We start from the raw sequence: 25225 nt of genomic DNA, 5'->3' as shown, positions 1-25225 counted from the left end.
GGTGACATAAATACGCCTCTATCTGATCATTTAATCCTTTTACGCAACAGGCAGGCAGTTCATTGTAACTCTATAAATGTCTTCAGTGGAGACAGTGTTTACAAAACTATCAAAATGCTTTAATGTGACTCCAAAACTCAATTTGTATTCTGATACACTGAAAAGGACCTTATCTAGCGAAGAGTGAAAACTCAAAGGTGAGAGATTCTGATCTGAACTAAATTCACGGCGCTAACGTCCATCTATCCTTAAAAGCCTTCATCATGAGTTCCACACCAATATATCACTGGCTATCAATGTAGGCAAGAGGTTGCCTGTGGTAAACCCAAGAACACATTCTTGACTCTTTGTATACTGGGTCTCTCGCTCCAATTAGAAATATCAATTCCTCTGAGGTCAGACATCGGATTTGGCTACGATTGTAACCAAGAAGGTGCAATCAGCTGGTGGAAATAACATTAAGGCTGATAACAGCAATCGAGGCTTCTCCAAGCCAAATTAGTTCGCATGGCTTGACAGGAACACGGACTGGCAGCGCAAATGTAGCAAGCGGCAGTCCTTGATGATATAGTCAGGTAGGGAAAGGGGTGAGCATCACGAGACAGTGAAAATGATAGCTCTTTATTAGCGACTGTGAAATGATAAGGCGTGGGGAGGGAGGAATAATGCCAAATCATCAACTACCACATGAAGAGATAAAATAGCGTGCCTGAGACGAGATTTGAACTCAGGGCAAGCGCTAAACTGTCATGTGGATGGGTGACAGGACAAGAATCGGTCCTCGCAATAGAAGGACAAGTTTGTTCAACTAGCAGCCTAAGAAGCCGGTCCTTTATTCTTAGCTCCTGGACATCAGTTGAAACAGAGGGTTATAAAACAAGGCATGCCAATTCTCCACATAGTCAAAATTGGAAGATATGTGTAAGTAAGCTATCCTGGGAGACAGAGACTGTGGGAAACTGAGAAGTGTACAATAGTCGGCTGTGAGAGAAAATACATTTCAGTCAAGGTCTAAAGGAAAAGACAAATCAGTCAAGGGAATGAAAAGACAACCCGGTCAAGGTGTAAATGAAAAGAAGATGAAGACGGGAAAGGAATCAGATGTGTCTTCAACCGCACCTTGCTGCCCGTTAGGGCCCGCTGTCATAAGAGAAAGGTAGCGTTACCTCAGGGTTAGCGAATATACTTTTGCGAGGTTCCATAACTAGATAAAGGCGCAAACCAGTGATCAGCTGATGCTAGAAAGGTCGTTGTTTTGTGCACGGCACCACAGCTACAAAGGGCATTGAGCGAGTAGGTATTGAGTGAAGGGTACACATTACCCATTACCACTACTCCAGGCGCACAACACAGCGCCGTGCTGTGGCAAAATACAAACATGCAGGTCCGCTGCAAACTCCGTCAAGATAAATGGCTGTGTCGATATGTGTGTCTAACAAGGTTTACCTTTCATGAAAGCTTTGATGGTAAAGCGGTCTAAGCCAATATTGAAGGCCGGTGATATTGTGCCATTTGCATGCCATGAGGGGAAAATCAAGAAACGGTCACAACAAGGCAAGAGTTACTGCGCTAAAAATGATTTGAAAACAAACTTCCGCGTTAACCGTGTTTGCCTTTCCGTACCCCGGGTGCTGTCATACTGAAGGTGAATGACAGTTATGAAGAAAAAGACTCAGCCATGCTGCTGAGTGCCGAAAGAAAGTTCAGACGGGGATGTGAAGCGCCCTGGTGGTGGTTGGAGGAGAGGGGCAATGAGCGCCAGGGTTCATTCATTGGTTATCTTCTCTTTGACTGGACCAGAGGGAACTGGGGGGCGGGGACCTGGGGGGACATAAATTCAGAGAAAAGAGTTCTGCCTACCCGTCTCCATTGACTGTGAACAGGGCTGCACATGGTGAATTGAATGGCAATGATGATGTAGGCGGTAACCGTTGAACCGTCACAGCAAGCAATACGCGAATATAAATAGAAAGAAAGTAAGAGAGAGACAGAAAGAATGACTGAGAGACAGTGAGAGAGAAAAAGAAAGTTTTTAGTCGTACAATCCACGACGACAATGTATTGAATTTCTCAATGAATAGATGAATTGTTTAAAAAAAAATCCGTGTGTGCGAGTGTGTGACTGCGTGAAGAGAAAGTGAGAGAGCGTGTTCATTAGTCACGGTTACGGTTTAGGGTTCTGGTGTACAATGGTTGGCGACAATGTAGTGTCGTATAAATGTTAAATTGTTGCATTAAACTCTTTCCTTCTTGCTCTCTCTCTCTGTATGTGTGTGTTTGTTCATTTGGTCTCTCTCTAGGTTAAAAGGTTCATCTTCATAGAAAAAATATGGACGAAGGTTTCCCTGTGTTTACGGTTATATAAAAACTTTGTTTAAAACTTGGTCACACGTTCGTCCAATATTTTCCGCGTCAAGACTGGCTTTTCTGTGGAGAACTCTTCGTAACACTCACCTGTTCTAGCGGGTTTGCCCGCAAAACCCGGATGTACACGTGTAAAGTGAGCCCCGGCGGTGCGGTGGAAACCATTGCTGGCCGGCACCTGCTTCTGTTCGAATCCCGGGCCAGCAGCCTGTCCAAAGCGGGGGGAGGCCTGCGGCGAGGGCACCCCTCCGTTGATGAGGGAACGAGCACTCGACAGGGCTGGCAGGTTCTCCGCGCCTCCCCCTAGCCCCATGGTTTTCAGAGAGCCGGGGGTTTGGGTTGAGTTGGGCACCGGCGTCTCGGACTGGATGCACAGCATGGGCACAGAACTGTGGTCATGCTGCAGCTTGCCTCCCTTGGCACCACCTGCCCCGCCAGCCAGTCCACGCCCGGGTCCGTGTCCATTCATTCTTCTGGAACAAGCAGATGACACAACGTCAGCAAAGTGCTATGCACTATGCACAATCTAACAGAAACGTCAGCATTGTACAAATCTGGGAAAGTAAAGTGTCAAAGGCGTCAGGTCCTCTAACATCAACGTCAGTTCAGGTCTGTGGAAGAAAGCTTTTGCATCAGAACTTCTTAATTTCTTGCCCAGAAGCTACAAACTACAAACAGGTTTGCTGAAGTCCACCCTCGAGGCACGTTTTGGTAATAAGCTACCAAATCTTTTCTTGTGTTGCAGTCACTTTATGAATTGCAGAATTGCTTAAATTCAGAACAAATAGACTGTTCTTGCGTTGATTACTATTTTTTAAATATACACTCCAAAAACATATATTCTGCTGACGCCAAGGACCTTCATTTATTCGTTTGTGCGTGCTCGCGCGTTTTGTTTTCTTTCTCTGTGATATAAATGTAAAGTTTGTACTAAAAGCACCATGGTTGCACACATATAACAGTGTAATATTTTCAAACCATTTACAACTACCAAGTTACCACTGTAGACCTGTAGTAAGTAATGTCTAAAGGAGTTAGCTGTTACATCAGCAGAATATCAGAAAATCTCACATAGTGACATATACTGCTGGGCTATACCTCTGTCATCACACAAGTTAGTAACACACTGTCTCTACCGCTATCATCACCACCACCACTCGCTCTGTGTGTGTGTGTGTTTTATTTATTGAAAAACTGGTGTTTTTACTAAACAAAAAAAAAAAAAACAAACAAAAAACAAAACAAAACAAAAACAAACAAAAACAAAAACGAATAAATGAGCATTTTAGACAATAAAGTGTAAGAAAAATATACATCAACTGTTTAAAACAAAGAAACAATGGAAGCGAAGACTGACAAGGCTATACAGTTCGCCCTCAGCCATTATGTTCTATTCTTGACACAGAATGTATTTCGAGCTTCTCGTCAATCATATCTGAAGGGGTTAATAAATAACGGAAGTTATGTGTAACGTTGAAACTAACAGGCAGACGACATCGATGGTCTTAGACAAAACCAACGCACCGCACGCACGCACGCATGAACGCACACACATACACACACACTGTTATGCTCTGACTTCGTCAAGGTGAGCACAGTTCACGCAGACCATGTTTCCAATCACTAATCCAGGTGCGACGATATTTTAAGATCTGATCCTGGCTATCGATTAACGAGGTCTTCCCAGTCCCTCCCACTCTTAACGGGGCTCGCTTCTAAATTTAGCAGCGTTAATATGTCTTTATAAAACACCTGGGGTGTCTAGACTTGTCCACCTGTGTACAGACCCACAGCAAAACACATTCCACGCAGCTCATTTAGGGGCCACAAGGCATGGACAAGGGTCTGTCGAGCTGTCGATACCCACTCATCATTTTTTAAGGATAATTGGTTGTTGAATGTTTTGCGCAAAGCCAACAATAAGACCAGGTTGGGGCAAGCTAGTCCAGCTATGTAAATAGTTGCCACATTCAGGACTTTTTAAAGAAATATTTTTGACAAAGAGATAATGAAAATCGTTAAATTAATAAGTATATAGTCTGTGTGAAGGACAAAAACAACAGAAGTACGGACTGTATATTTTTGGTATTGTGCTAGTTGTTCTAAATGCTCCCAATGGATTATATATAAACTTAATTATTATCTTTTTGACTTTATTAATCTTGAGAGTGTAATATAATAACTTTACAAAAATTGGTAACATGAACTGAGATGTTCTTGATGCAATAATTACTGTAGATTTCGCCTATACGTAAAGCTTAGCATCAATAGTTTCAAACAGAAGTGACTTCTGCATGCCAAGTTTGTATGAATGTATAGAAATACGAGCTTGATCTCTTTCTTCTGGCCAAATCTGAATTTCTGCATCTTTCTATCGTGCTAAAAAATCTTTTTACTCTGTCGAAATCTCGCTACCGTCTTTTTACTCTTGTCTTGTCGAAATCTGGATTTGGATTCACTGCTATGAAATCTGAACTCAATGTTTTCTACTGGGACTAAATCTAACTTCTCTGTCTCCGCACTCTGACAAAAATCCAACTTTTCCCAAGAGGAAGCAGGAATGAATTATCACAGAGAAAAAGTGGGTTAGGATCGATGTTATCAACTAAGAGGACGACAACACGAAGTAGTGTGGCTGATTGCGTTGCTCAAGAAAACGATATCGCTCCCCTGGTAACACCTCATACCGAAGATCTGGCGACCTCTGACCTTATGGCTCTGAACTGAGCACTTCACGTGACGTTTTTGCATTTAATAATTCAATTTTACGTTACATTTGCCCTTGTGTCGTTTTATTTTTGTATGATGACAGCTTACACGTGTGGGTTCTGTGATGTGTAGGTTACAGCTGGCGATTTCTTGGTGGGATTTCAAGGTACAAACACCGGCTCTTACACTATGGAGACAAAAAGTAACGTGTATACGTTTCCTGCCTTTAACAACTGGAGAGTTCTTGGTGAACAAACACGATTCTCTCCCTTTCCCACCACTTCACCAGAAGGATCTGGGAGGAAAAGAGAACGCAAATATTTCCTCCTCTTTACAGTTAGTCGACATTGTTGTGCATGCATGGCCAGCCCGCTTTTGGTGTCCAAAGGCAAGAACGATATGGTGAAGGACTCTGGAAGCATAACTCTGTGCTGACGAGGTGAGTCAGCTAGCGCGAGTGACGTGCCCTTGCTTGTCGTCGTGCCACACTCTACCCACTCGAGATACCCGAGCTGTCACTAATCTCACCCGCTAAAGAAGAAGACAACTTCCGTCACGGATACCGCTGCTGCGACTGGCCTGGCGCAGTACTGCTTGGGAGCTGTTCGTATCTTCACCCCACACCTCCATCTTTCGTTGTTACAATGAAGTAGCTTTCACGTATTATGTATAGCAATGCTACAGCGTAGCGCTCCCTGGTAATATACAGTATTGCTGTACCTTAATATATTGCTGTACTGAGTGACGTGCCTGACCTTTGTTAATATATTGCTGTACTGGATGACGTGCGTGACCTTTTTTCGCTCTCATGTTGATTTTTTTCCACTAATTTTTAAAATAATAAATTCAATGTTAGGATCCATTTAATCCGTAATCTTCGCTTCACTTGTTTTGCTTTTTATCCAGATCAAGTATTGTTATTGTTACTTGTGTCACTTGTAGACTATGTGTGATGCTACGCTGAAGGAATCGTCGTCGTTGTCGTCAAAACTGTACAAACTTATAAAAAAAAATACAACGCCGTGTTACCTCAGCAGAACGTACGCGACGTGGAAAAAAGTGAGTTAGCGTAGGGCAAACATAAAAGTTTCCTATGAAGATCACGACGTAAAATTATTTGTTGCCGTCTAAGAACGTAAACGTGAAAAAAATTGTTACTATCGAAGGACATTCCTTGTTACTCCTCGAGGAGCATAAGGCCGCAACAATACCTCGACAGGGCACCCAGTTTTGGGCAGCCCCCCTCATTTGGGTCCATGTGGTTCTGACGTCCTTTCTACGTCCTTTCTGACCGCCTCGCTTTCTACTGTTCTTTTCCAAGTCTGCTTTAGTCTCCCAACTCTCCTCCTCCCCCGAGAGCTCCAGTCAAGTGCCTGCTTGGCAATGGTGTCAGATGGTTTGCCCAGGTGTGTCCTATCCACCCTCATTTGGGCTTGTTTATGTCTTGGCTTGTGGCATTCTTGTTGGTTCTTTTTCACAGGTTACTGTTGGAGATCTTTTCAGGCCATCTTATTCCCAGAATATGGTGTCGGCATCAGTTGGTAAAGGTCTGGAGCTTGTTGTTGATGGTGTTTGTCCCTCTTCAGGTTTCAGAACCATACAGTATGACTGCCTTCACATTGGTGTTGAGGATGCGGGTCTTACTGCGGAAGAAAAATTTTCGGGAGTTTCAGATGGGGCGAAGACTGTTGAAAGCATGCCTGGCCTTGTTGATGCGGCTTTTGATGTCATCGTCCGCTCCACAGTTTTTGTTGACAATGCTCCCCAGATACACAAAGCGACCTGTTTCCAGGATGTTCTCTCCTTGAAGTTCCTGCTTGTTGTGGAATCTCATTACTTCGGTCTTCTTTCTATTGACCTTTTAGCCAATCTTCTCTGCTTCCTCTGCTAGCTTAGTTTGGCTTGTGCATGCCGCTGCCGATGAGATAAGAGGACATCTGCAAAGTCCATGTCCTCTAGCTGTTTGGTGAATATCCACTGGATACCGGTGTTGTTGTCTTGGGTTATCTTACGCACAATCCAGCCATAGAGGACTGACAAATTTGGAGAGGATCGGACATGGTGTTATAACAACCGCCACTCGTCTGCCCGCCGCGAACATGGCCACGCTTAGCTTTACTTAAAGATTGGAATCAAACATTTTATGCAACCACAGGGAATCAATTACACCTGAAAAATCATGCAATTTTTTTTTTGCCTAACACCACGTGACAGAACGTGATCAGGTATACCCGCGAATGTAGCAGGTGACCTGCAAAGGGGGTGGCGAGCAGCTGGTGAAGATAGGGGGGAGATGATGAGGAAAGTGGGGTACTCGTTCTGCACAGGTCCTTCTGTAAACTTTCCTTACAGCCCCCTTCCGAAAAAAAACGAAAGACAAAAAAATACATAAAAGACCCGTTAGTCATGACGTCATTGCATGCACGTTTTGCCCCCTACCCCAAACCTACCCGTTAATAACATTCAAAGACCGAGCACTCCACGCCAACACGTTTCTAAATTGTCGGTCCCAGCGGCGCGTGACAATTACAAGTTTTGGTTCGAGGAGTCAGGTTAAACCTAGACTTGGAAATTCTCGTGAGAGTTGTGTTTAGCATGTTTACTGCACAATCATGGACAGTGGTTCTTTTGTAAAGGATAAAAATAACTGCAGCTCCAGATCGAACGACCCGGATGATTCACTAACCACTCTTTGGAAGGGTAATCAGGGTTAGAGGTCAACGTTGTTGCGGGGAGGGGTTAGGAGGAAGGATTCCTCGAGCACTGCCGATTCCTCAAAAACAGTAAAGTCAATGTCTACATCAGAAACACTCGTGCACTACCATACTGAGATATTAAATGTTAATTTTGCTCCTAGAAAGTGTGTGAATGCCGCTCATCAAAGCAAAGTCGGCCAACAACAAACACCTACAAACACACATGAAAAGAATAAGTTGGCACTTCACCTTCAGTACTCTAATTCTGCGTCCGTTAAAAACGGTTTCTTATAAAAGAAGACTGGCTGACAAAGGCACTAAAAGTGGTTTATACGCCGTATAAAAAATAAAAAGAGCGAGCGATTGATGTCTCAAATGTTAACATGTCTGGGCTCTTCTATTCCGGACTTTAAGACTCGTTCCAATGCTCGATCGCTTCACCCTCATAAACATATGCACGCAGTCATTAAGGCTTCTCAGTGTCGGTCATCTGTGTTTGTGTCGGAATCAACAACCATCTGCTATGTTGTACTAGGAATTCATTCAAAATACAACTTCAAACCAAATGTTTTTTCCTCCAACTTACTTTGATTGTCAGATCTTCCTCTTATGCTCTGACTTTGTGTTCTTGTGTTTATGTATTTGTTGATATGTTGTAATGTATTTCTGTATGTATGCTACGTTTGAGTCTGTGTTTGTCTATTTATGTAGTTTACTTTTTTAAAAGTGCATTGCGCCTACTGTAAAATGGGAAATGGGCAAAAAATCTCAGTCTATCCTTCTCTCTGTAATGGGGTCGGCAAACATATCCCAAGGCTCTGTTACTCTCTCATAATGTCTTCTGGAGAAATTATGAAAAGCATTATCAAGGCTATTATTTTACAAAATGGATTTTAAGAAGTAATAAATATTCCGTACCACCACCATTGCAAGTATCCATCATCCTGGCGAGTACAGTGCTTTCCACCATCCTTGTAAATACTGCAATGTGGAGAATCTCTCATCAACAATTATAAAAAGGTCGTTTTCTTCGTGAATTTAACCGTCGCTATTACAGATCGAAAAACGAAACCTAGAATAATTCAAAATATTTATATGTAACGTCAAATCCAGGGTCCGAAAATATCGGGGTGGACCCATCGAAATACCCTGCTGGCACTTGCCCAGCACAAACCACGATGGAGCACCTAACTGTCAGCTGCTGGCTCTCTCACGTTCACCACCTCCACCTACCTACACACATACCCACCTCTCGACCCTCATAAGTCCACCTAAGTTGGAGGCTCGTCTGGCAGAATATGTTTCTGTGTGCATGGCTTTCTGACGCCAGCTACATGCATTGACTGTCATGACTAATTTTTTCTTCATTGTCACCACTCCTAACCAGGTGCTACCCGAGTTATCGGGCAGACGCAGCTCGGGTCTTTGTGCCCGGTAACATGGCGAACTCTCTCCACCCACAGAAGAACTGGGTAAATGGTGTCAGTCCAGAAAGAAGTGCAAAGCTAAAAAATGACCCTTAGTCTCTACATTGGTTATTAATATACCTGTTCTCTATTCTGTCCCTTTTATTCTGCGTCTAGAAACTAGAAACTCGAGCGTTGATAAATGGGGCTAGCAATGGTAGAAATATTTTCTTGAGCACACACGCGTGCACACGCGCACACAGGTAACCACGCAAACACGTTGGCTTGCGATAAGACATCAATACACCAAGATATTTTTTGTGTTAGCTCGGGAGAACCACAATATCCTGGAAAAAAAAACAATCGTCATCGTTATAAAAATAAGGGGAACGATAAAGTGCATTTGCACTAGTCATCCGAGAGGTTCAAGTGCTCCTGCACTCATAAATCCCGTTGGTAATTGAAGAATGATGTTTGTAGCTAGCATGAAGAAACTCTAAACCTGTATTTATTCGTTTGCAAGTATGTCGCAAGTTTGTCCGTCCGTCTGTTCTTTGTTCCTCTTTATTTCTCGCTGATTCTTTCTCTCTTACTTTAAACCATGCAGACACTCAGAAAGGTCCATACAGTAAAGTTAAAATAGAAAGAGTAGTATGGAATAATGACCATATTGTCTACTTCTAGAAGCTTTGTAAACTGGAAGCTACAGAGACATCCGTTGACGAAACAGTTGACAGATTGACAGCTAGCCTCCTTGCCTCAGAGTGTACAAAGTGTAAAGTATGTAAAGAATACAACAACAGCAGATGGATGCTGAGTGCTAACGACTAGATGAGCAGCTCAAAAATATCTCAAGAAGTTTTGTGTCTCATGACAGGAAAATATACTCAGAGAATAGAAAAAAATACAGAAGAATATTAAGAGATGAGCGTAGACAATGTGAGCTAAACACAATATCTCTGAAATGTCAAACACCCAACTCTCAAGCATTCTTGGGTGAGGCTCAAGTCGTTGCCAATGAAAACTTACCTCTGAACCCACTATCAATAAAGATCATTGATCGTGATATTTTCAACGAGTAGAGAGAGTTTATACCTCCATTTGTCCAGCCAGCGGAGACATTCCTCATGTTAACCGGTGTAGAGTGTCTTAATAAACCAATAACAGTCGAAGATATCCAAGGAGCAGTAAAGCACTTGAAAGAAGCCAAATGTTGCAGGTCCAGACGGCATATTAGCTGAGATTCTTAAGGTTGCCCTAGGCAATATCACCATTCCTTGTCCTACTTTTCAACAGAATATTTCACATAGTCCAGTCCACTGAGACCTGGAGAGGTTATTGTCATACCACTTCATAAAAGCGGTGACTGTGATAAACCCAGATAATGTTCGGGGTGTATCACTCTTAGCATTTTAGGTGAAATACTTGCCCATTTTTTAACAAAAGACTTACAGATTGAGCTCAAGAAAAGATTGTGGAAGAGTAAAGAGGCTTTTGTTCAGAACGTTCCACCATTGACAATATGCTTTACTTGTACATAAGTAACTGTTGAAAAAAGTCTGGGAAGATATACGTTTGCTCCGTTGATTTTAAAAAAAAGCTTTAGATACCGAAAATAGTATATTCTATGGCATACCCTCCGGGCTGCAGGAGTTAGTTGAAGATGTTACAAAACTTGTATATTTATATATCTAAAAAAAAGGTGTACAGATACTTAACGGGTTGGACTGAATGTCCTTTAGGGATTAGACAGGGTGGATCTTTTCACCGGCTCTCCTTCGTAAGCGAACTTGCTGTGGAAATATGTGGCAATGGTGATTATGTACCACTTACGTAAGTCTACAAAAGTGAAATAATAGAGAATTTGCTGTCAACTTCAAAATGTCCATTAAGCTACATAAAATCAAAGTTGTGGAATTAAGTGTAGTTTTCCGGGTGCGAAGGAACTTGATACAACCGAAGCCATGAAAGTCGTAAAACACAAATATCTAGGTTGATATTTCATTACAAAACTCTCCCAACAAGAGCACTCAACTGATTTAACAACTAAAGCAAAGACGAGGACTAACCATCTCTTGAGGTTCCTGTGAAAACTAAGTGACAGATGTCTAGATATTTACTTCTTAAAATAAGTGATATGCAGATTGCTCCTATTTTATTTCATGGGTCTGAAATCATAGGCTACCACGCTTTTGATGTACTAGAAAAAGCTCATTTAAGTGCTTGCAAAAGATTTCTAGGTGTTAGGCTGAATACAACAAATAAAATAATTTATGATTTATGGTGATTTCGGTAGGTTTATACTAAGTATACTATCCAAGGTAATGTGTATTAAATATTGGTTTAGACTTGTTAATTTGCCAGAGGATAGACTACCATGCTAATGCTATAACATGCTGTTACATAAGTAGGAATTGGGAAAGTGTAATTGAACACATTGCGTGAAAGAGCTGCTGTGTGTCAATGGTTTTGGACTTGTGTGGTTTTATGAGTGTTGAGGGAATGTTAACATATTTATACGTGTACTTCGACGACGACTGAAAATTTCTTTCATTAGAAATGGCAATCTATCTGCAAAATACCTCACGCATCTCAACCCGAACGATACATCGACCTCTACCAACCGAAATATTTTAAAACAGCTTATATCTATTTCAGATTTGAAATATTCGTTAAAATAACGTACTGGACAGCGCGTTTGCTATTGAACTGTTCTTCCCTTTCGTGCTTCACATAAACTGTTTACGTTGTTGAATATTTAGCATTTAATGTACATTATATAAGCTCGTGAAAAATTCTGTGGATTATTATACTTATCCATGTCCAAACCACAGATTACACATTTCCACTATCTTTCATGTTGAACGACCCAGTGCAACTTTTAATTACAGATGACTTGTCCTTTGATATGAACCCAATGGTGGAATAAATAAAACTGTCAATGGTTGCTTTCTCTATTTTTCTTGTTACGTATTCCTCCCCTTTTCCACCCCAACTCACACCTACCACGAAGCGGATATCGTAAACACAAACCAAACACACAACAAAGCGACGTACTAACCAACAAACGCACGTGTGGCGGGCCGAGATTGCGCCACAGCCGCCCATAAATGACTCACCGCCAGCCAGCCTCAAACACAAGGCGGAAAGCGAAGAGCAAATAAAGTACTTCACGTCAAACGACCCCGCTCACTTATTACACGATTTACTACTTACTTATCACCTGACTCGCACACTTCAAACTTTCTGCATTCACAGGTGCAAAATTAAGAGTGGGGTGGGAGAGGGAGGGTTGGATAACTGTAGGTATGTTCTCGCCGACAAAGGGGAATGAAAGTTCACGTAACGTTTGTGTTTGGTCATGTGACGTGGTTTCGTGTGACGTGCATGCCCCGGGTATTTGACAGATGGCGCTTAGATGTTAGTGTTTTGTGCTGTTGCAGACCTCGGCATCGAACTGTAGTGAGACGAAAGCCGAATAGCTGTCAAGGTGGGGAAACAGACGAAAGCCGAGGGTCTTAAGATTTCTTGGAGGAACGGAGACGACAATGGCTGAGGTCCGTACACATACACACACCAGATCTACTCACAAAGGAGAGCATGCGCGCACACACATAAACACAAACCAAACCTCATGCACATGCATGCAAAGTCTTTATAGTCAGTCAAATCCATATGCACCGATCTTTCTCCTATTCTTCCGCATTTTTTGTGTTTGTTTTTAGCACCTTCTCACGGTGTCAATACCAAAGAACAATTATTCGTTCTACAGTGACAACACTAATCAAATGCCAAGCTTGTACCTCTACCCAAACAAGCATAAAAAATACCAGCATAACTAATTACTCTTAATCTATTAAGTCCTCATCCGGGAAAAGCATTGTTAGGCACACGGTGGCACTGTCGCATCACGATACTTACATTATCCAGCGTCCCGTGCAATGCTGTCCTCCTAACGTTCATCACACTCTCCGGCGTCCCGTGACGTCGCCTGCTCCACGAAGCACGCACCGAGGCATTTCTCGCCGAGCGAACGTTGCTTCACAAACTCACGGCAACTCCAGTCACTCGTTAACTCGATCCAAACCTTAGGTTGTGGTGGTAGTGGGGGGAGAAACAGATGGGGAGGGGTCACTTCTACACACAGCTGACGACAGGCAGGAACAAAATATCCTTTTTTTGATTTTGTATTGTTGGTTGTAAGATCGCTATCCGTACCTCAAAAACAACTTTTTTTTTTTTTTTTTTTTTTCAACCGAAGCCTTCTCTCGTTCTTGTCAAAAATGTCAGGAAGGAGGTTTGCATCGTCCGCGCCTCCCCCCTACCTGCATTCCGTTGCCTCACCTGCGCACAAGTCGCGTCGGAGGCACGACACCGACTCGCGTTATCGCCGCACAGCCTCGCGTCACAGTCGTCACAGCTTTCCGCTCAAGGGCAGCCCTTGTATCGAGTATCGGCAGGTACACGCGTTGGACAATCACAAATCGCTAAACTATGCCACACTGGCAAAAATATATAAAAAGTCGTCTTGACGAGTGTGTGGAACGTAGGTTGGGGTTTTGTGGGGAAAGGGGGGCGCAGAAATGACAGGCCTGTTGGTGATTGACAAGGGGTTAAGGTGCGGTGTTTTATAACATTGAAGCGGGGTTCGTTGTTTAATGCCACGGGGCCAGTACCACGAATGAGCTTAGGTCTCCTAGCTCAACTAAACACTGTTATTAAATGAATAAAATGGGTGAACGTTTGGCAAGTTTTAAATAAGTTATACAAAACTGTGGCCAAAATAGAGGCTTATAGTCTGAACAGGGACCGACGTCTTTGAAACACTTTTAGATGTTTTGGCATGTTTAGTATTATATAACACAAAGACTGTGAAAAATCTAAGAAGAGATTCACTTCCTGGGAAGGTTATATCACTGTTATCATCAACATCTTCTGTTTTTGTTGTACAACCCAAGATTTTTGACAGTATGCATGATCTACTACTGAGACCGACTTCTTGGGAACATAATATCAACATTAACATCAGTATTTTCATCACATTTACTTTTTTGGCTTGTTATTGTATAATTAAACACAAGATTCTTGACTTTAACTACAGTTGACTGTAATTACTGTAAACCAGGTTTCTTTACTGATCATCGGTGCATTGCATTGATAGACCTGTTTAATCTGATACGACATTTGTAAACTTTAATGAATTTCAATTATCTCGATATCTCGATGATAAAACATACAAGAGTATGAATATTTGACACTCTTTTCTCTTTAAGATCTTTTACTGTTTTATTTTAGTGTCATGGTAGCATGTGCAATTAAAGAATGTCATTGATTTTTCGTATTCTGGTTTCATTCTATTTTGTTGTTACTTGTTTCTGAGCACTAACTGGAAGGAGGGGATATCTTGGAGAGTTATAGTAAAGAGGATGGGCTAAAGTGAGGAGAGTGTGTTACTGTGTGGAGAGTGGTGGGCTACAGTAAGGAGGGTGGGTTACAATGAGGATGGTCTGTTACCATGAAGAGAATGTTAGGAGCATGTGATATAGTGAGGATTGGAGGTTACAGCAAGGAGGGTAGGTTACAGTGACAAGGATGGCTTGTAGGTTTTATATCTCACCTGTGTCATGCATAATTTGTAAATGTAACATCTGTTTCTAAGAGGAAATAGCTTGCTGTGATATAGCTGTAACTGGTGTGAAATATGAACAACAAGCCAATCAGTGGCTTTTGTTTTGATCAGAAATGCTAAACCCAGCTGGAACACACAGAAGAAACGAAAATCTCTGAACCATTAACTATTTCATATCCACATGGCTGGCAGTTCTTCAGCATGAGTTGTATTGCTGTTGTCTAGATTTTCATTAGCTTGAGGAAGTTCTTCATATTTCTTGCTGCTTTATTTACTTGTGCAGAAAAGTGGAAGAAGCATTATATCTCACAGCAAGAAAACTGTTATTGATTCTTCCTAAGAATTGAGAGTGTTGGATATAATACAATCTCATTATCTCAGACTATTATATATTTATTAATGCACTGGGCCCAGGTCATGATCCTGTGTCATGATTCACACTTTTCTCATTCCATAGCAGTAAGAATCAGAATTATGCAGTAAATAGCCTGGGCTTAGTGAGGGTCTTTACACTGAATGAGTTTTTCCCATAACATTCACCAAGAAATCATATAGCTGCTGAAGCAAATCATCTAAACATGTCTAGTCAACCTAGGGGCACTTTTACCTGCACACCTGTTACAAGATATGAGATACGGTAATCTGATCTCCAACAAATCTTGAGGTATCCTCCAAACGTGTCAGGGTTAGTCCAAGATATTCCTGGCATGGCATGGCTGTGCTGCCATCAGATTAGTTTAAATCATCATAAAAAGAATTTTTTTAATTCTTTCTTTCATTGAGATTTTAAATTACTTGAGAATAAATCTTTACAAAGATCTTCTGTGATAAGAGCACCAAAAATAGGATTAGATTTTTGTTTTCTAGTTTAAGCAGTAGTAATCAGTCTCATCTTTTTGACATTAGAAATTTTCACTGCCTTATGTTATCAGAAAAACAGAGACAAGAAATTTGGTGATAAATTATGTCTATGTGTAGCTTTATCAAACAAAAACCATTTGAAAAACGAACAAGCACTGCCAAGTTGTGGTTTTAGCCATAGCCTCACATTAAGAAAAAAAAGTTTTTATGCAGGGATAAAGAAATTCACTCTTTATTTTAAAAAATAAAACATAGGTGAACTCTACAATAAACTTAAATACAAAAAGAATTTGCAAGAAAAAGTTGATACATCACTGACATCTTTTTATATAAATATTTAAGTCTCTTCCAACATTGGCCTTTGAAAAACAATGCTACTATTGGTGGAAAGCTAATACAGTTTGGTCATCAGTGTCTGACATCCCCAGGAAAGGGCAGGTGATACAGCAATCTTGTATTTCATGTTTTTCAGTCTGAAGCAAGACAGAATCCCACTCAGCCCTCCTCCCTTCCCTACCATCGCCTGCACTTCTGTTATCAAAACTGAGGTTCTCACAAGGACATCATTCACAGGCCCTATCAGATCAGTGTAAACACTAGCCAAGACTGACATTTCCTGCAAGGCCACCCAACAGCCTGTAAGCCAGCCAGGACAAAATCTGTTGCAGGTGACACTCTTATACTAACCATCCCAAATATGCCAGAAGGATAATTTTAAGGGGTGAATCAAGGTGGAGAATCAAGTCAAAAATTAAACTCACTGCAAAGAGTGCCTTGAAAATACATTCACAACCGAGCAATGAAGAGGACGGGTATAAACAAGTATTCTATTTGTGTTCATGCTTGTTTTGCATTCGTGTCTTCATATTTTTTCAAAAGCACTTGTATGAACATACATGCACTCTCTTTCTCAATAGCGCTTGCCCCTGCCTTGCTATCTCTATCTCATACACACACAAACTTGCAGGAAAATATGAACATGCAACACTTATTTAATACTTTTGGAGTTTAAAAGAAAAAAGTACAGCTATTAATAATCATTGTTCTAGAAATGACTATGAAGGGGGTCATGTATACATATATCAAAATGATAAAAATTTATATGAAATGTACATACTAATTCCTCAGATTTTAAAAATTATCTGTAGCCTTTTATATGAGGAGCATTTGCAAATACATTATTTGGAACTATTCAGTGTATATAAAAGCATATAAATATTAACTCTGTTTAAAGCAATAAATTACAATAATTTTATGAATAAAGGGGGATACAAGCTATCAACCTTAAAATATTTTTAGCAAAAAATAATTCGTTAAGCCTAGTATGCATTTCAGATACAGTAGGTATATGTTAGTTATAAAAAATAATTTTTAAACTACTTTTGGGGTTAGAATTTTCAGCATTAAACGTTTCAGTTTATCCGAGTTTTATAAATCATGCGCGCGCGCGCACACACACACTTACAAACATATGCGCACGAGCACAACATACTTGTGAAGTTAAGAGTTCTTGCCACCCTCGATACAGCATAGCAATTACCATGGAAACCGCTTCTCTACACTGCCAGAAAACAGTACAGTATTTGTCGTAAAACAGAATCGCCATGTCGCGTACGCAGCCCGCACAAACAAAACAAGTCTGTGTCGCTCCCTTCGCTTGTTCTATCCAGTTTACACCGATTATCTTTTGACACCCGCTTACAATCGCTTTCTTAACACAGCATTGTTCGCCTGAATCCTCACGCAATTTGTGACACACGTAAGGGTCAGAGTGCATTCACATGGTTAAAAAATACAGAAGATCTGCTTACCGTTTCAAAACTCCAGCAGCTAATCCAACCCCATCACTGTTTTGAAACTCTCACAATTTCCTGATAGCTGGATTGGCACAACATGTTCCAGGAAGCGAACTCCCGACTCAAGCGCACAGGCTCTCAAGCAAAATGGCGGCAGGCGGCAAGTCCGCTCACTGCCTCGCCCCGCCGCGGTTACGTCCCTTGAAAGGGAGCTGACAGTCGATGAGTTCGCCGTGTAAGGGTTTCACACGCTCCTTGCCAACAAACCATACGGCCGTTGTATCGTAGAGTGTAGGGACAGGCAAAAAGTCGAACACAAAACCTTTGTCCTCAAAATGTGTCAAAAGAGTACCCAGATCTCTCTCTTTCTCTTTCACACACACACAGAGTCTTTGATGCAACCCTTTGGAAATGAACTTTATGAATCTCAATGGGCAACGGTATGTGCTGGAATTTACTATTACCAACGTTTCTCAGCATAACCAATTTTTCGCAAACTGTACTACTATTGTATGTACTCGTCCTGCCGGTCACGTAATTTACTGCTACTAATTGCACACAATTCACTGCTTCTATATGTACACCTGCCGGTCACCCATTTCACTGCTGTTGTACACCTGTCGGTCACAAAGTATGCTGCTACTATCTGTACCCCTCTGTCGGTCACTGCCACTGTCTGTACCACTGATTGCACTTCCACCCGCCAACCGCCAACCACCCGTGGCGTGTGCGTTGCTGTTGTTGCAGCTAAAGTAACAGATGCCGTCAACATCTCCTCTATACCTAAATTGTCCTTAACTGACGTCACTGCCGACCATTAACAGTTGGTGCAGGGGACTTTCATACAATCCTCAAACCTTTCTACGAGGCCCAGCCTGGTGGCTATCACCCAGCCATTCACGAAATGTCAAGAATCGATAGCTGCACTGGTTAGTGCTGGTCAACGGGTAGCGTGTTACAGTTGATATCTTGTTTTTAGTGTTATTATTCTTGCTCATATTCTTACAAGGAGAGTAATTATGGTTACTATTGCTGCAAGTGCTTGGTGTTGTTGTTGTTGAGCTTTTGTTAATGGTATGAACTGCCCTTCATTTTGTGTACAAGTGTGTCTGATAAGAGGGAAAAAATTTTGGGTGTGTATGTAGAGAGAGAGAAGAGAAAGCTGATGAAGGATAGTTCTTTTTTTCTTGCGAAAATGGTTAGCTGGTCTTTGTAAAGCGTAGGTAAGTTGGGGTACAGCACCATATATATGTACTCCAGAGTGACGTCACCAGGGGACTCAAGGAGAAGTGTCTTGTTTCCGGTTATAAGGCAATGCCTGGAACCCGCTGGCACTATGTTTCTGTACCCCATGACACTTTTGCTACCGCTTTAGAACTGCATCTCTAGGGCTAAAACAACATCTACGGGATTTAGACATCGCCTTATAATTTTGGAAACACGACACTTGTTCTTAAGTTCCCCACTTCATAACTACACTGCCCACGAACACTTCGTCACCCACACAATAGAAATGCTTGAGAGCCGTTTCCATTTTTCGGGGGACTATGTTTCTGTCACTGGACTGAATAGCTGAATGTCAAACAGAATACGAGAGGAAAAGGTAGGCTGTTCACTCGAGAAAGAGAGACACCCTGGCAAAAAACTCAAACTGAGTTAAGGTAAAGTTAAAGATAAGCAAATTATTTTATCACACAAGCAGGCCTGACGAGAGGGAGGGGTTCTGGGGGATTCTCTACCCGGACCCGCGGCAGTAAAGGGGGGCCAGACCTTGGTCAGCAGATATTTTCCCCTTCATCTTGTCCTTTCTTTTTTCTTCTTAAAGAAATGTTTGAGGAAAGAACACTCAAGCATTACACATTCAGATGTTTAGTTTCATTTCTTCTGTGTATTATTTCCAAGCCTAAGGTAGGCGGGCCGTTGGGGTAGCAAGACTTCCTCACTCTGGGGATTTATTTCCATGGAGCCGGGTACTAGGTTTGATTCTTTATCATTATTTTCCCTCATTTACTGACCACTGACGTGTAAACAACTCTATGTTCAAGTAGTGATGAAGAGCGAGTTGTCCATATGGAGACCAGGACATTTCCGTATGTTTCAGGGCATATAAGTAAGCAGGGTGTGATCATAACCAATCAAAAAAGGTTTCTCGGTGTAAAACGCAATAGAACGATCAATCACGAGGGTTTCATCTTTCAGTTCATTCACAACCTCGCCCCTCAATCTGGCGCAGCAATTATGACGTCAATGCCAAGCCAAAAATAGCCCATGGTCGAAACTGACATGGCGTTACTTTACGGCCAAACAAGATTTTGTCAGCTACCACCTGAACGGGTGACTATTTTAGAAGTGACTGCACTTAATGATCAATCAAAGACACGCTGTGCCAGTCATAATATCAGCGAAATCATTCCCTCTAATGGCTTCGATTGCTTAACAGTTATTGATCCTCCTTCAGACCAATTTAGTCGCCGCCAGGAACTTTGTCTCTTGTCCCACTGGAAATATTGCAAAGTTTTAAAAATGAAATTGCTCCTGGGATTAAATGAGGTTTCAGTCCCCTAACTGCTGGGTTCCAGAACCATATGGACAGCTGAACATTAGGGATAAATGTCCAAGAACGACAGAAAAGTAAGAGCTGATGACAGCAGCAGGAGACAAAACCATGTTACCAGTGGCAATGGCGATGTTGCACAGAAGTACCTCTGGTGTCAGCAAGATATAGAGCCAGACATAAGCCACCTTCATCCAGTGGATTACATCGGCCTGTCGGAGCTGTCAGTGTCATGAACCACAAGTCAGATGGCTGTCGTGCATGGCCAAACTCATCCTGTGGCTTACGGCAACGATAAGGAAGAATCTTCGTAAACTGATTTATAATAATAAAAATATATTACCTTAATGTAGGCCACATTTCAAGAAATGGGTCTTCCAAAAGCCTTTTCCATCTTTAGAATACATTTTGCAGTTATCACACAAGCAGGCCAGACGAGATGGAGGGGGACAGGTGGATGCCCTACCCGGGTCCGAGGCGGTGAAGGGGGTGGAACGTATTTTTGTGTGTGAAGCTTTAAAGTAAGCGAAGACAGCAAGCATGAATGCTGATTGGAATTTATACACTGCTGTGTCTTAATTTTGGGGATATTTTCCTTGCAGTTTTATTTTATTGCTTAGCCATAACGTGTATGTGATGATGAGTTAGAGATACTTCGTGTTCAGAGGACGTTGATTTTACACACTTTGCAAACATTAGCATCATTAGTCAGTTTCACATTTTCGGCCAAATTACAGACTGTTGACTGTTGAAACATACAGACATGCATAAAATCACGAAAGGTTTGGTTTGATCTCAACTGATAATTTCCCACACGCCATACTGTCTGCTCTGTGTGTGTGTGTGTGTTTGTTCATATCTACCACCCTATGTATGTTACTAGCTATCTGTTTGTCTGTTCTAAGACTGTAGTAATGTAGTAAGTTCATGCAAGTTTTCCTGAAAACCATAGATTTTTGTCCAGAAACCGTGTCACGATGATGTCAGTCAAAGAAGACGAGACAAACGAGACGAATGACTCACCGACGACAGATGAAACCCACAATCGGAGCATAGTACATTGTATTGTTGTGGTTCCACCCGTTTTTTCTGGACTGTCTAGGGTACCATAATTAAGTCGAATGGAGAATTTACGCCTTTCTCCTACCCGTAAAAAAGCACACACCATAGCACAGACCCCCACAGAGTGCTAGTGAGTGCACGAGGGTACAGTTGAGCATATCGTACGAGATACGTTTGTTATATTTTAACTTCTAGCAACGATGAGAGTATTTTTAATTATTCAGCACATGCGCAGTACACTCGTACGTGGCTAAAGCGGAAGTAGGGGTCAGTTTGTTAGCCACTCAGCTGCCTTTACAAGACATAACTAACACAAAGAGATGGGCTGAAATATCAAGGCTGTGATATTAAACTGTCGCCACAGTAAATTAAATAATGGGAGGAGAAGAGTTAGAATTATTTACTCTTATTTACAAACTCGAAAAACAAAAATTGTGGTTGCAAGCGATACAAAGAGAGAACTTAGTGCCGACAGCAAACTCAACAGTGTGCCATCGACATTTCGTATCAGGATTTCAGATAAACGATCCGTGTTCAATCAGCTCGATCCCAATATTACATCGTGGATATGAATGAGTCAGTGAACACACACAAGTGTCACTGCGACCAGCTTACAGTGTAAGCCACAACATCTTTGCCAGGTTTGGAGAAAAGAAATGTAAAAGATACGCGTTAGAGCGACAGACATTGTTTACAAAATATGACGAAACAGCTAAAAAAAAAGAATTGAGTGGGACAAACATATGTGGAGCTTAAAGGGGACTTCATGCGAGTAACTAAACAGTCAATTTTGCATGAAGCTAAATGAGGAAGAAATAAGTATTACGTATCAAAATGTTACCTTTCAAGAAAGAAAGAAAAAAAAAATCATTATCAACAGTCAGTTGCAACTACAAAATAAAAATACTTTGCTTTGTTTCTGCTACTCGGTCTTTAAAATCATATCTTCGGCAAGAGCAGGCAACTGTGAAAACGACTTTGTCAGACAGAAACTTCACTTTGATTCAAGTCACTTTTTGTTCATGTCTACAAATCTGAAATCGTGAAGACGCTCACATTGAAATAATGTTTTAAGATAAGCCACGCGCATACACTCGCCCCCCTTTTCCTGTTTGCACACGACACTAAGAAAACTGCTAAATGCTGATTGGATGTTGCCATATGACATCAGCAAAAGACCCTCATTGTTAGATGTTTTTAAGCTTCAAGAAATATACGGTTTTACAATCTTTAGTTGTGTTTTTTATTAGGCTTTCAAGAAATAAGTCTGTACTTTAAACCTGGAGTTGTTGTTATGGTGGGTTGTTTTCTTTTTTTTTTTTTTTTAGCCCCTCGAGAAATATATGTTTGTACTTTAACCTGAAGTTGTAGGTATAACGTTTATTAGTCCATCATGTTTCTGCTTCAACCTCGAGCTGTTCTTATCTCGCAGATTACTCTTAAGAGCTGTTCTGCCGGGCTAATCATGCACCGGGATTCAGGATTGGAGAATATGACAAGGTTTCTCACCAAAGATGGCAGCGCGCCAAGGTCAGGCTAGGCCACGTCACCGCACGCATGCGCACAAGTATTTGTTATCAGCCGAATAATCTCCCGCTCGTGCGTGCGCCGAAGGTGGTGTTGTTAGTGCATGCAAACAAATTTGTGATCTTCTGATCCTCTTTTTCTCTTCTTGCCCGATCATTCAAGTCCCATAACTCTGCGGTCAAGTGTCTGAAACATTGGGTGCTGCTTCTTTAATCGATCGATCTTGTCGCTGACGTGTCCATCCAAGTATTTCTACGGTCGATATGTTCGATTGAAAGCTTTCTCGCGATCAGAGCTTAACGTGATCAAAAAAGATTTTTTTTCTTTGTAATAAAAAAAATAAGAAAGTAGTTATACATGGGGTAGATGGGGGAGGGGCAGGGCACAAGTGGTTTTAGAATGAATCATGAGGTAAAGCACGGCAATAAAACTTCGAGTCATACTTTGAAACCTTGTTCTACCTGACTTTTATATATAAGCCTGTGAGGACATAAGGAAGTCATATGCATGTCTAATCTTTGAATCAACAGAATGACCGAGATATTGCCGCACCCTGAAAATATTCCTTTTCTTCCTTGCTTTATTCATTCAGTAATTAATATGATAATTACAGTGCGGGTCTTTTCTGAATAATAGCTCATGGAACTGGTATAAATATTGGTTTTTTTTTTTTTTAAACGAGATAAAAGATGGCTTCAGATTCGTTTCCTTGTCTGAGAAACTGTGCAATATATTTTTTTAAGGAGCATCAGAGAAGCTGTGGACAATCTCTTAAGTTTGTCAAAATAGGAGATACTCATGAGTGTATCTTAGAAAGTTCAGGTTCCTACAAACAGCTTACAACGAAGCTCTGTAAGGTAAGGTGTGTCACACACAGTTCTATAAATGATCACGTGACCAGCAGCTTGTCTGAGATTTTGGAGATTCACTGAAGTGATAAGAGTGAGCAAAGTTCAGTATTTGGAGTGGCTTGCAGTAAACTCGTGGTCCTTGCACCTGCATTAAAGTGACCCTCACCCCCACCGTCACCACTATAAATCCCTCTTCCTGCACACCTGATCCTTCGGTATCATTTCCATGATTTCTATTCTAATGCACAAAGTACTGTTCATGAATGTGAACTTTCCTCTATTGCGCGATATCTGTTCAACAATATTTTTGAATTGAATTGAATTATTTATTCGATGGGTCGGAGACCCTTTCAAAGGAGGGCGTGATATACATTTCGTCATCGGCAGTAGAATATACACAAGTAGTATAAGTAAATTACATGAAATGCATACATATGATCGTATCGTTTCAATCACTCATTACCTAACACTTACACTCCTACCAACCATTTTTCATCTGCCCTCTCTCTCTCATCTTCCACACCAACACTTTCGTCCATGCGCACTCTCTCTCTCTCAACAATATTTTTCTCTTGCATAACATACGTCAGTTAAATGATATCTGTTCTGGGTTGCATGAGACGCCTTGAAAATAAATCGTAAGTTCAACTCGACTTCTCTCAGTTTTGTCTGAATAGTCGACTTGCCACAATTACAACTGGTGTTAAGATGGTGTTTGTTTTGTGTAATATATATATCAAGATGATGATGATAATAATAATTTGATCTATTTTACGTATTTCCTACCATCAGATGCAAGCTACAAAGTGCCTTATATATATATAAATGGAAGCCGGTCTCTATTTCTCTAGATGCATCTATTTCACGATGTGTATTTCGTAATGTCTCTTATATATTCTTCAAGGTGCTCAATGCTTGTCAGAGATCTAAAATGCGACGACCACCGACAGAACTCTCACCTCTGACCCTCAGCGACCCCGCTGTCCATGGCTGACCCACTTGACGAGAAGAACTATTTTGTTCTAATGAAATTCACTCATCCACCCACTTACCATAGCTGTTGTGCCGAGGACATCGACTAAGGTTTGTTAAACGAAAGCATTACTCAGGTTACTCTGAGATGCATCAGCTGTTGAAAACGTTCCCTCCTTCTCTGTCCCCAATGCCGGAACATCAAATACTACGATGAGCAACTTAAAGTTTTCTCAACTCGCATTTTTTGCATCAAAGGCATTCTTCGCATTTTTTTGCTTCCGGATGTTTCGCGCTGTCGAGTGATGTGAGCTGTTTGACAGATACTTCGAGTCTTTATTTGTTCGATATCAAAGTACATTCACGATTTAATAAAAACGGGGTTACAGGGAGCAGAAAGCACGCTGTTCTGTTTGTTATCTGTCACTTTGTAGGACCTGAAATAAAAGTTAACCGCCAGACAAGGCCACGTCACTGCACGCCTGCGCATGGGCAGAAACTGATTTCATCAGTTTCCTCTTTTATCGTCTGGCCACCTCTTTCGCACCCTCTGATCGTCAGAAAAGAAACCAGAACGGAAATAAAAGTTACGATAAATGCCAGATTAAACTTTTTCGTTTGTTTCTTCAGTCTGCTTTCAAAGTCGCACAAAATGTCACAATATAAACTTTCAATGGAAGTAAAGACGCTTCTTTAAGAACATTTTGAGAAAGAAGGATCTTTGTTTTTAATTCAGAAGAATTTATGTTCGAGTCGAGAGAGTACGAACATCTGGCCCCTTCTGCCAGGGACCGTATT

The 25225-nt window shown here is 41.4% G+C and overlaps 1 protein-coding gene across 3 annotated transcripts in view; it reads right to left on the bottom strand.

Annotated features, from left to right (window-relative positions):
* Positions 1-25225, bottom strand: part of LOC112573261 — a 56306-nt gene that overhangs the window by 21190 nt on the left and 9891 nt on the right. The window contains exons 1-2 of one of the 3 annotated variants that reach the window (XM_025253463.1): positions 17477-17633; positions 2455-2837 (exon numbers count right to left, since the gene is read on the bottom strand). In XM_025253463.1, the coding sequence (XP_025109248.1) occupies positions 2455-2833 (379 nt within the window). In that variant the 5' untranslated portion in view covers positions 2834-2837; positions 17477-17633. Of the gene's footprint in view, positions 1-2454; positions 2838-13096; positions 13936-17476; positions 17634-25225 lie in introns of those variants that run through there. The other 2 variants (XM_025253465.1, XM_025253462.1) reach the window with 2 other exon arrangements.

Source organism: Pomacea canaliculata, linkage group LG10 (genome assembly GCF_003073045.1).
Source record: "Pomacea canaliculata isolate SZHN2017 linkage group LG10, ASM307304v1, whole genome shotgun sequence".
NCBI classification, from domain to species: Eukaryota; Metazoa; Mollusca; class Gastropoda; order Architaenioglossa; family Ampullariidae; genus Pomacea; species Pomacea canaliculata.
This window is presented reverse-complemented; position numbering and strand designations above follow the sequence as displayed.